Here is a 13,207-nt window from a genome sequence, read left to right on the forward strand (position 1 = left end):
GAAGCAGTTTAATGAGGTCTTCAGCAGTGCTGCAAATATTATTAATCCACTACTATGTCATTTTCTAAACTAATTCTTCTCCAAGAAAGATGCTGACTGTTGACAGTTTATATGAAAGTGTGGACTGACTGCTATCCATACTTTTGATTGGCATGATTGGAGCTATGTTCTGTTGTATTTCTTCTAAAAACAAAAGCATTTTCAAAGTTTTTATTTTTCAAGAATAAGTTTTCAAGTGCTTGATTATGAAATATAAATAATAGGTTGCAAGTAAGAATCATTGTTCAGCCCTGAAGTAATATACATAAACTCTTCAAAATCTGGCAGTCTTTGGGATTGAGAGGCTTTTAGAAATTTCCAGATTTTAGAGAGATAAATCTAGTGACTGAGCAGATTTAGACTTAGATTAAGCAGTTATTAGTGCTTATTATGCACTTTACAATGCATAATAAGCACTAATAACTGAACTTATTTAAAAAATGTAAACATTTATAATAACATGAAAGGTGGTTAAAATATAAATAATACTCTATCTTGTTAAATGTAAGCAAAGGACAATAAAAAAAAATGTCAGCAAATGTCATGTACTGCAATGTTAATTTTAAATGCATGTCTGGTCCATTATCAAAGAGAATATTGATGAACATTTAGTTAAAAAATACTTTTGAATTGGAAGCTAAAGATTGCACAGAATTCATTCTAATTATAAAAAGAACTGTAATGAGGTATGTGCAAACATCATGGCATTTTTATTTTATTAATGTACTGTAAAGAAATTCAATCAATTTGTAACATGCAAAGTTTTTTTTTTTTCGTCATTATAATTGTAGCTAAGTGAAAAACATTTAGAGGGCTCAAGGTCACTCACTAGGCATTTTCTGACATACAGTTAGTGTAAAGTGGAAAGCCTGTTAGTGACTGAACTGCCTGTTATATATCCTGCTACTTGAACCATGCAGCATAAAAGCTGTATGGTTAGTTATAATGGTGGAAAAATCCTTTTTAGTTGTGGGGAATTAAATCTATTATTGGTGCATGTCAATAAGTCATTCTATGGAAGAGATTAACCTTCTGGTACCCCAAAATCAAATTTTGTAGGTAGCAGAAGGATATCATACTTCCAGCTGTACCCATGCTGGGCATTATCTATCTGTTCTCAGCTGTTCTAAAATGATGGCTTTAATACAAACTACTCTTGCAAATTACAGATACATGCCAAAGTCACATATCTGTAATTTGCAAGAGTAGTTAGCATTAAAAGTTATGAAGTTTACTGAATAAGAGCCAGAGCCGGGTCCACGGAAATCCCAATCATTAACGATGCCATTGCCAACTGAATGTCACTACTTCTACTGGCGGTTACTTCACTGCAATTTTTCCCCCCCTCTAACTTGCATTCTGTACTGGTTCTGGGGCCTGCCCTGGAACTGAGAGCAGCCCTGACCCCACTTTCTCTTCTTTTTCACTGTCCCGTGCAGGATGGAAAACCACTTTCTCATTTTTTTTTTTTCCCCTTTCTTTTCCTCTCTCTCTTTCTCTGCTGGCACCCTGACTTATCTCTTCCTCTTCACTGTAGCCAGGGTGCGGATTAAATTTTTTTTTTTTTTTTTTTTAACTTTACTTGCACTCAGTTCAGGCACATGGGACTTTGGCTGTCACTGGCGCTGGTCAGCTCTTTTTTTTTTTATTGCACCACGGGAATTTTTTATTTATTTATTTTTTTCTTTCATTTTCTCCCTCTCTCGAGTGTGTCCCCCAGAGAAATCTGGCCCACCTTTTGGCAACATCAGGTGGGTCAGAGTCTCATATCGTATCGAGACAGTATGCACTCCATTGGTACTGACCTACCTTCCTGTGGTTTGGACGATTACCCAGAATCATCTGTCCAGGTGATTGATGCTTCTGGGTAGTAGAACTTATCAACAGCACACACACACAATACACACAAACCTATACTACTCACATTTCTGGCTCTCTTACAGTGGTACTGTCCTTTACAGAGATACAAGGCAGAGATGAACTCATGTTCTAGGAGCCACCCCTTACAAAAACGTGACCATTGCCCTATGGGTGCATGATGACCATGAAGGGATGCAGATGATTTTCAAGGATGGACACATAACCTAGACCTTTCAGAGATGCATATAGACGTACCAGAGGTCCCAAAGTGTGCCAATTGAACACTCCTCAGACCATTACCGACTGTCCACCTGCCTGAACAGTTCCTTGTTGACGTGATGGGTGCATAGCTTCATGCTGTTTCCACCAGATATGCACCCTCCTGTCCACTCGAAATAACTAGAAACAGGACTTACGGACCAGGAGAACCGTCTCCAATCATCCAAGGTCCAGTGCCGACGTTCTTTTGCCCAAGTTAAGGCATAGAGTTCTGTGTTGTGGTGTTAGCAATGGGACTCTGTTGGGTCGGTAGTTCCCACAACCTATTGCAGCTAATGATCACCTGATGGTTTTGGTGGAGACCTTTCTGGCACCTCCCTTGTTGAAGCCGGCAGTGATTTGTGCCACTGTCACTTGCTGGTTGGCTGAAACAGTGCAAGCCGACCGGGCTAGCTGAGTGGGTAAAGTACCTGCCCGGCAACCCAAAGATCGCCGGTTCAATTCCCGCCTCGGGCTTGGATCAAAGTACTGCAAAAACCTTGGGAGGTGCAATATGGCCACAGATGCCGATGCGCCAACAACTACCAAATCAAAAAAAAAAAAAAAAACAGTGCAAGACAGATGTCAATGGCCATGTTCATCCACCACCACCTTTCTTTGTCCACAGTGCTGTCCACGATGAGATGTTATTTTGGAAATGGCATATTCCTAATACTCTCTTGATACTGTTGAACGGGAATAGTGTATTACCTCCACGATAGAGTGACCCCATGCCTTGGGCACCCACTATTATCCATCTTTCAAAGTTGGTTAACTCACGATGTTTATCCACACTGACACGATGTTTATCCACGATGTTTATCCACACATTCTGTCTACTTGAATGCAGTGTACCTATATACCTGCCAAGCAGTGGGTTCGTCTACTAGCGAGTATCATGACAACATTACGTTGCCCAGGAACCAGGTATCCTATGAATTCCGAACTTTGAGTGTTAAACAGCATTTTAAATTTTGTTAATTATATCAAGAATCATGTACATTTGGCACTGAAATAAGTGGAAATAAACAAATTTAAAACACTGGTTCTTATTCTGAGTAAGCAGAAGTATCCCATCAGGATTGAGCCTGTTCAAACCATTCAAGGTCTTGTACACTTCAATCAGATCGCCTCGCAGGTGCCTAGTCTCCAGATGCTGCAACTTGCAGCACTTAGCCTTTCTTCATAAGTGCACCCCTTTGTTCCTCTTACCAGTCTTGTTGCCCTTCTCTGAACTTGTGGGCTGGTCACACACATATTAGCAGAACCTTTCTGGAAATATTGGAAGACTGCTTTCTATACCAGCATGTTAGAGTGGCTACAAGAGAAAGCAACACTCTTGATCTGGTTATCAGCAGTAACTCTTTATGCATTAAGAACCTGCAGATAAACAAACCATTAGATGGCAGTAATAATGCATTGATGTTAGATACACTTGAGATGTAAATATCAAGGGTAAAGGAAAGTGTTTTTACATTCATAAGAGTGGATACTATGGTATTAGACAGTTTTTAAATTCTTTTCAGTGGAACTCAGCTGGCCAGTATAACACACCACTTGGGTGGTACTGTATTCAGAGTAGTTGAAAATTAAAAAGGGGCTTGTGGGGGTGGGGGTAATTGTGCAGTCAGATATGAAGTTCTCTGAATAGTGCAGACAGAATGCCAGGACAACCCATGGAGTTTTGTCAGTTATATGGAAATATTGCTAGCAGAGATAAGCGGTGATTATCCCTTTTTATAAGACAATGGGTAGGCCTCATCTTGAGTACTGCATACAGGTTTGGAAGCCTCATTTTAGGAAGGATGTGGATATGATTAGTTAGGGGCACAAACGGGGACCCTTACCAAGAAAGACTTTTTAGTTCTTTAAATTGCAGCATCTGAAAACTAGGCTCCTGCAAGGAGAGCTGGTTGAAGTGTTAAGGCCTTAAATACATTGATTAAATAAAATTTGGATGGCATTCTAACTCTGACATATAAGGGGACATTTTTAAATCAAAAAAGGATGACTGTAATGTAGATATGCAGAAATATGCTTTCAGCCAAAGAGTGATTGATTGTAGGAATAAACTTCCATCTGATGTTGTGGGGGTAGATAGTTTGAATAAATTTAAGGAAAGAATTATTAAAATTATTCAATGGGATGGCCATGTGAGGTAGGTAGTATTCGTTCTTTCTTTTTTTTATTAGCTGTTGTATAATCTTGCTTCTTTCCTTCATTTGTCATTTCAAATACGAGGGGCAATCACTTAATTTGCAGACTAGTGCAAGATTTTATGTTCACTATGCTAACTGCCCGCTAGGGGCACTCTCCTCAATTGTAAGCAGACTCCATGTTCACATGCCCAGTACTTGTCGAGCTAAGTGTTGTGCGAAGAGTTTTTTTACCCACTTGCCACTGACGATCATCTTAAAGAAAGTATCATGTTAGATTGATTAAATAAAATGTGGATGGCATCCTAACTCTTACATATAAGGTCGAGGCGCCTCCGTAGCCAGGTGGGAAGGAGCAGCAGTGCGTAGCACATGCTTCTTGATTAGACCGGGGTTCGAGCCCGTCACCACCAAATACGGAGTATGCGGAAAGGTCAAGGAATGACCACCGCATATCCCGGAGCAATATGGCCTTAGTTGCTAATGCTCCTAAAAACCAAATAACAAATAACAAATAACATATAAGGTGACATATTTTTAAATCAAAAAAGGATGATTGTAATGTATGCCCATGCATTTAATGCATGGGTACGACGGTGCCAAAAGTATGTAAAGTTCAAGGGAGAGTATTTAGAGAGGGAGAAATCCACAGAAGATTCAGATAGATGATGAGAATTAAGATAAGATCTTGCACCAGTCTGTGAATTAAATGATCACCCCTCATACTAACATTTTAAAATCATGGCATTTAAAATCAATAGGCAAGTGAAAAACTAGAACATGTCTGGAAAAATCTGGACAACACAGTGTAACTCTGATTACGTATACTTCCACTTTCTATTAGTTTCAACCTTTTTAATGTATAACATTTTTAATTAATTTATAATTAGAAAAATTTTGAAGATAGGTATAAAAATTACTTTTAACTTGATACAGTGTATACCTCTGTTGGGCAAAAATTTTCCAAAATTGAGTTTCGAATTTTTGACAACACTGTAAGATGGATGTAATATAAGATATATAAAATGGATGTAAGCCCTCTGTAATATTTGTAATCATGAAATTGTATTAACATGTAAAGTAATATATATTTTACCTTGTCTTTAGCCACCTCCACGAAGAGGTCGTCGCTCTGATAATTTACTGAAGAGTCCTACTCACATTGGATCTGATCCAGCAACTCCTTCCTCTGGTACATTTTCACCTCTGGAGGTAATTGTAGTGTAACTAGTGTCTAAAAATATGATATGTATATGTACAAAGGCTGATTCTAAATGATGTTTGCACACTTTGACATTCTTAAAATACAGGCAGTTCCCACTTTACGAGCTCCTGGGTTTACGAGTTTTTTTCCAAGTATCAAGTTTCAACAAAATTGAAAATATGAACATTAATTGCAAAAAACGAATGTTAAACATTCATAAATTCCAAACCAAATGTGTAGCTATACAATACATGCATCCCACTTTACGATATTAATCAGTTCCAGAGACACCATCGTATCGTAAGAATATCGTAATGTGAACCCAATAACACATTGTTTTTTGGTAATTTGTTTCAAGACCTCGGAAGTTGAAATTTTCACTGTGTAACTAAACTATTTATCTCACTAAAATGTCATTTTTAAGGTCACGAGTGTAACCTTAAGGCCATCTAAAAGGTCACGAGCTTGATTTGTAAATTGTAGTAGTTAGCAATTCAAATCATTAAAATGCACTACACTTTCATCATTATCATATGTTCCATTATAAGAATCAATTTTAAACGCCTTTGTGATATTTTTCTAAAGCATATTTCTGGAGGTCACTACCATAAGACAATAAAAACAGTTTGCACTTTCCGGTTTTTTGGGCTTTTCTGTTAGTGCAAGCAATTATAAATGGGTAGTAAACTCGATGTTATTGCATTTGCGAAAAATACCGATAGCTAGAATTGAGTGGTTTTTTTATGTTATTATGGTGAAAAGTGAAATCTTCAATCTTACTGAAATCTTCAATTGTATAAAAAACAAATAAATTTTCAGAATCTTCTCTCATTCCTTTTTTTTTTTAAGCTTCGTAAACTTGTTACTCTGTGTGAATCATATTAGTTGCAATTTGTGTGCGTTGTTAAAAAATGCTTATGCATGCAAGCGTGAAATTTATAAATAAAAGAGAAGATTATCTTGGAAACAAATACCTCTTGAAACGTTTCTGAAGAAGACGACAACTCCTTGTGCAACAAACCATTGAGTGCTGAGCCAATAATGAGTGTGCATTTAGTCGATGATGATGGTGAAGAATAAACATTCTTTAATGTTTGTAAGTCATAAATAATTTCTTTATTATTATAATTTGCTTGATTTTACAGGCTACGTTTTCATTTCTTTGGATAAATCAATCATTGTTGAGAATGTAACCCCTGTTTTTAACATTATGCTTATGGGAAATCAATTCCCGCTTTATTGAGTTCACACTAGGAACGAATTAACTCGTAAAGTCGGGAACTAGCTGTATGTAAAAATTCATGTAATGGTATGATATATAAAGGTAATATGAAATAATGCACTAGTTGGCATTATTGTTTTGCTTAGCATTGTTAATCCATGTGTTTGTGTTGTTGTTAGATGGCATTCCCCTCGTTAATCAGAAAAACAGAAATTTGTTTAATATTCAAAGCAATGTAAATAGATTTTTAAGACTACGAGTAAATTAAAAATGTAGAAGAGGTGCAAAGACGTTAGAGAAATTAATTTGAATCCGAACCACTGGAACATTTAACCATTTAAAGGTCATAGGATAAGTTTTAGACAGACTGCATTGGAATGTTGAGAAAAAATCTAACAAGTCAACTGTTCACAAATGTGCAAAGAAAGTGCTGTGGACTTCCACACACTTCCCTTGAAAGTTTCTAAGGCAGCATTTCTGTAAAATCATTTTTATTGTGTCCTGTACAGTGTGAAGGAAAACCATATATACTCTAACTACTGTATGCTATGAATGAGTGAAGGTGATGCAGATCATTGGCTTGAATTTTTGAGTGGTTTTTACACAAGTGTTAAAGAAGTGTTTCAGTCACTGAGAGATTTTTTGCTCCTACAACACTGAGTGCTGACTACTGATATGTTTAACTTAGAGACAAATACTGTTAATCATGATACTGCTTTAGTTGCTAATATGTTTTTAAACTGTGTAGTATTACCAGAATAGGTGACTCTGTTATATATTTAAAAAGCTGAGGGAGGGAGGGAGGGAAGGAGGGAGAGAGAGAGAGAGAGCGAGAGAGCATTTGTGTGTGTGTGTGTGTGTGTGTGTGTGTGTGTGCGCGTGCGTGCGTGCGTGCGTGCGTGCGTGCGTGCGCGCGCAAGAGGGTCAATGCTCATTCTGTGTACAGGCTGTTGAAATGCTTTTCCTGGGTGAGGCCACAGTTCCGACAGAAAGGTGGCTGATTCTTGTTGTAACAATAATGCCCCTGTCCGTTCTGCACTTGTGGAGACATTTCTGATTAAATATGGTACAGATCAGCCATCCGTCCTACTCTTCCAATCCAGCATCAGCAGACTTCTTGCTCTTTACCAAGGTGAAAACTGTCCTCAAAGGAAAGTGATTAGCATTTGAATTAGTATTAGGCAAACAATGCAAGAAAGCAAGCTTACGCAGCATCAGCAAAAAAAAAAAAAAACCTCCCACTTCACCTCTCCATTTGTTTTGAATGCCTGTCCAGCTCAACCTGATTGAGGTTTATAAAGCTTTGAATGGATTGAGCATGCTCAATGCTGATGAGATTCTTCCTCTTGCTCAGAATAATCACCTGAGAGGGCATAAATTCAAATTGAGGAAAGACAGATGTAGGAAAGATGTGCGGAAGTTTGCCTTTAGCCAGCAGGTAGTTGGTTGGTGGAACAGACTTCCATCCTTAGTTGTGGAAGTTGTTAGCCTAAATAAATTTAAGGCTGAGCTGGACAGGTATTTGGAACGAACGGAGGGGTGAAATGGGAACTGTTTTTTTTTTTTTTTTTTTTTTTCCTTGGCTGATACTGCATAAGCTTGCTTTCTTGCATCATATGCCTCTACTAATGCTAACCTTAAATTTATTTAGGCTCTCAACTTCCACAACAAAAGATGGAAGTCTGTTCCACCAATCAAATACCCGCTGGCTAAAGGCATATTTCTGCATATATATTCTACAACTGTCTTTCCTCAATTTTAATCTATGTCCCTTCAGGTTCTTAATCTGAGCAAGAGGAAGAATAGCATCAGCATTCAGCTTGCTTAACCCATTCAAGGACTTATAAACCTCAGTCAGATCACCGCGCATGTGCCTACTCTCCAGGTGCTGCAATTTGTGGTAAGAGCACCCGTTTGTTCTCCTTGCCAATCTTGTTGCCCTTCTTTGTACTCGTTCTACCAACTCTACATCCTTCGTAAAATGAGGCCTCCAGACATGTACACAGTACTCAAGGTGTGGCCTGACCATTGCCTTGCACAAAGGGATAATCACTTGCCTGTCCCTGCTAGCAAAATTCCTATATATAATTGACAAGACTCCATGACGTGCCCTGGCATCCTGTCTGCACTGCTTAGCTAACTTCATATCTGACTGCACAATTACCCCCAGGTCTTTTCCACTTCCCTGACTGTAGTACGACAGTTGGTACATTTCTCTTGGGTTATTGCTACCCATATGCAGTACTTTGCATTTATCAATGTTAAACTTCATTTGCCACTTCTCAGCCCATTTTCCCAACTTATCTAGATCAGGTTGGAGTAGCATACTGTCTTTCCTGTCGTTAACAACCCTGCCAACCTTTGTATCATCTGCTAAATTCGATATTAAGGCTGATATACCTTCATCCGTATCATTGATGAATGCAATAAAACAGCAATGGTCCAGCACCAAACCCTGGGGAACTCTACTAATAACATTCGTCCAAGAAGAGCAATGTCCATTGATTACCACTCTGTTTTCTCCCACTCAACCATTCCTTTATCTATTGTAGCAACTTATGCTTAATGCCATACTGCTCCAATTTATGGAACAGTCTTCCATGTGCAACAGCATCAAAACTTTCCTGAAATACAAGTATATGATATCAAAATTATTTTTTGCATCCTGTTCTTTTGTGACCATATCGTAGTATCCAATCAAATTGATCAGACAAGACCTCTCTTTAACAAACCCATGGTGTGACTTAACTATTACTGAAGTCTTATCTAGATGATCCTGCAATGCTTCTTTAACCAGTGACACCATTATGGCAGGACTACATGATCCTGCAATGCTTCTTTAACCAGTGACTCCATTATGGCAGGACTAGATGATCCTGCAATGCTTCTTTAACCAGTGACTCCATTGTGTCACCGGCGCCTCCGTAGCCAGGTGGGCAGGAGCAGCAGTGCGTAGCACATGCTTCTTGATTAGACCTGGGTTCGGGCCCATGAGCCACCAAATACGGAGGATGCGGAAAGGTCAGGAATGACCACCGCATATCCCCGGAGCAATATGGCCTTAGTTGCTAATGCTCCTAAAAACCAAATAACAACAAATAACACCATTGTGTCACCTGTTGAACCACCTTTGTGAATTGGAGATACATTTGCACATCTCTAGTCCATGGGGACCTCCCCTGAATCCAAGGAAGCTCTCATAATTATGGCTAAGGGTTTGCTTACTTCCTTTGCTGCCTCCTTTAATATAACTGGATAGATCCTGTCCACCCCAGGTGCCTTCCTTATGTTTAACTTCAACAGTTCCTCCTCCATTTTTCTCTCAGTTATTACAAAGTCACTTAGCTCCCTGTTAGAGTTTGATAAACTTCTGGCATTCCCCTCCTTGAGTAACTCCTCATGTGTGAATGTAGATGCAGAATACTCATTCAGTTTATCAGCTACCTGGGCATGATCATCAATAGTCAATCCATCTATGTTAAGTGGTCCAATCTGGTTCATCCCTTTCCTTCTAGAGTTCACATAAGTAAAGAATTCTTTGCTGTTTTTCTTTGCATCCTTTGTCAAACATTTCTCGTAATCTGCCTTCATCTGCCTAACCACCTTGATTACAGACTATAAAATAGTCTGTAATCAAGTCACAGTTATTTGTGACTTGATTACAGACTATTTTATATGTGTCATAGGCTTCTGTGTCACATGATAATTTATATGCATCCCATATGTTTATACTATGCCACGAGCCTCATTAATTCATCTGACATCCATTTAGGCATAAACCTTGAACAGTATTTCTTAGTTGGGATGAAAAGCCAAGTACCCTCCAAGATTAAATCCCTGAATGCTTCCCATTTAGAATTCAACGTTGTAACATCATCAATTGATCCCACCGTATAGAATTTAAAAACTGTCTAAGGCCCCTGTAGTCAACTTTATGAAAGCAAAAGCCCTTCCCTTTACCCGTGATGGTATTTAGATCATTAAGTAAATGACACATCAGTACATTGTGAACACTGCCACCCAGTGTTAATTTATCTGCAAATTCTTAATGCATAAATAATCACTGCTGATTATCAGATGAACAGTATTATTCCCTCTGGTGCATCTTCAACATGTTGCTGTAGAAAACTGTCATCCAATAAATCCACAAATGCCTTGCTAGTGTGCAAATGACCAATTCACAAGTTCCAGTCAATATCTGGAAAGTTAAAATTCCCCATTATAGGACATTCTGATTTATTGGCCAACTACTTCTCTGCACAATTTTTCATTATACTCATCAGATTCATTAGGCCTATAACACACACACCTACTCTCATTTTCCATTTCCCAGTTCTTATGTCACCAAACTGACTCAACATTTCTTTGTCCACCAATGTCAATTGGATGCATTTCCTTAGATTTTATGTATTTCTTAACTAACAGAATAATCCCTCTTTCCTTCCTGTCCTGTCTATCCTTTCTGTACACATTGTACTCTTCAAATTCCAATTCTGCACTGCTTATATCTGCCATACGACATCTCTGATATCCCAACATTATCAGTCTTTGATATCGTGACCAGCACTTCAAACTCTTCAAATTTATTAACTATACTCCTAGCAATGGTGTACATCAAATTATAGATGTGCCTCTTTCGACTCTTGGCACCTCTGTAGCCAGGTGAGCGGGAGCAGCAGTGCATAGCACACGCTTCTTGATTAGTCCGGGGTTCAAGCCCGTGACCACCACCAAATACGGAGGATGCAGAAAGGTCAGGGAATGACCACCCGCATATCCCTGGAGCAATATGGCCTTAGTTGCTAATGCTCCTAAAAACCAAAATAACTAACTTTCTACTCTTAATCACAGCCCATGTATTTGCTTGTTTCACTATGACTCCCAGCAGTCCTGAAAATCTCCAGCACCTTGCTTTCCAGGCTGCTGCTCATTCTAATAGAAGCAGTGCAAGAATCACTTTTAACTCTGCCTTCAGCCACTGTTAATCTATTAGTCTGTGAATCCCCCCAAGCTAGCAGTTTTCCAACCTACCTAACACTGCCTTGATTGCATCAGCAAATATTCTTGCACCCTTTCTATTTAAGTGTACCCCATCCCTGTAGAGGCAGTCTCTCATGTCAACAACACAGACTACACTGAAAAAAATTCTACTTCATGAGCCTTGCACAATCTCTCCAGGGTCGAATTGATTGACAAGGCTCTCATCATATACACCCTCCTGTTGTGTCTGGGCAGAATTGCAGACACATTCACTTTCAATTCTAACTCGTGACTTTTTTTCAACATTGACCTGTACTTGTTGAGTAAATCTGCAGATCTCTTACTCTTAATGTCATTAGTTCCGCCGTTCACAATAATATCAACTTTTGTGCCTTTAAAAGATGATATCTGCACAATGCCATCAACTTTTGCCCCTGGTAGACATACCCTGGTCCTGTTCTACCTATCCTTCTTGCATAGTATATTCCCTGTGTCCCTCAGAACATTGAGAACAAAGAAAAACATAACCAATTATCTCTTTGGACACCATTGCTGACTCTTTCCAGAAATTTTAGAATGGTGTAATAAGTGCATTCAATCAGGCAGTTACTTTGAATAAAAATAAAACCATTTTTGAGCTCCTTCACTTTGTGTTCTTTTTTGCATCAGCCCAGGAACTTTATTGTCACACCTCATATACAGTTGAAGTGTTTTCCATATTTCTACCACATTGATACACATCATACATACACATACAGAAGTACAGTGGATTCTGGTTATTTGGGACACATTGGGACTAGTGCACTTTGGCCCAATTAAGCGGCTGTCCCAATTATATGAAGTTCCATGTAAATAGTTAAAAATACAGTGGATCTCATGTGGTCCATCGTGAGATGACTCACTATAGTAAAATACTGTTCACCATATGATATCTAGTAAGTGCTGGTCATTGTGATCACGCTTGTGAATTGAATTTTAATTCTATTAAATGGCGATTCTAATAAGTGAAAATAGGAGGAATATTATCCACAGGCTATAAAAGTAAATGTATATTAACCACAAATTTGCACTTTATTACCTTCAAATTAAAAAATTAAATGATGCATGAAAATCAGAAGAATATTTTCCATAGGTTAACAAAATAAAAATAGATTTACGCTTATGTGCATAGTTTATTTAATACGTACTGTAATATGTATATACTAGCTAGTTGATATTTCTGTTCACTGGCATTTTGAGGGGGGGGGTTAAAATTTAAAACAGTAAAAAAGATAAGCAATGAATAACAAAGACACGGCACACACAAATTGCAACTAACATGATATGTGCAAGTGAGAATGGAGTAACAAGTTACTTTAAGGTTAGGGGCTTAAAATTTAAAACAGTAAAAAAGATTACAGTAAATAAAACAGTAAATAAAAAAAAGGGTTGAATTTGAAAGTGTCTGCAATTCTGCCCAGACACGATAGGAGGGAGTATATGATGAGA

General features: G+C 38.3%; 1 protein-coding gene across 5 annotated transcripts in view; it reads left to right on the forward strand.

Annotated features, from left to right (window-relative positions):
* The window catches only part of IFT43 (intraflagellar transport 43), a 221,402-nt gene that overhangs the window by 24,635 nt on the left and 183,560 nt on the right, over positions 1 to 13,207 (forward strand). For all 5 annotated transcript variants that reach the window (XM_090375508.1, XM_090375506.1, XM_090375509.1 and 2 more), the window contains exon 3: positions 5,421 to 5,525. In XM_090375508.1, the coding sequence (XP_090231634.1) occupies positions 5,421 to 5,525 (105 nt within the window). The remainder of the gene's footprint in view (positions 1 to 5,420; positions 5,526 to 13,207) is intronic.

This window comes from Mastigoproctus giganteus, chromosome 6, assembly GCF_048544385.1.
Source record: "Mastigoproctus giganteus isolate SK-2022 chromosome 6, ASM4854438v1, whole genome shotgun sequence".
Taxonomy (NCBI): Eukaryota; Metazoa; Arthropoda; class Arachnida; order Uropygi; family Thelyphonidae; genus Mastigoproctus; species Mastigoproctus giganteus.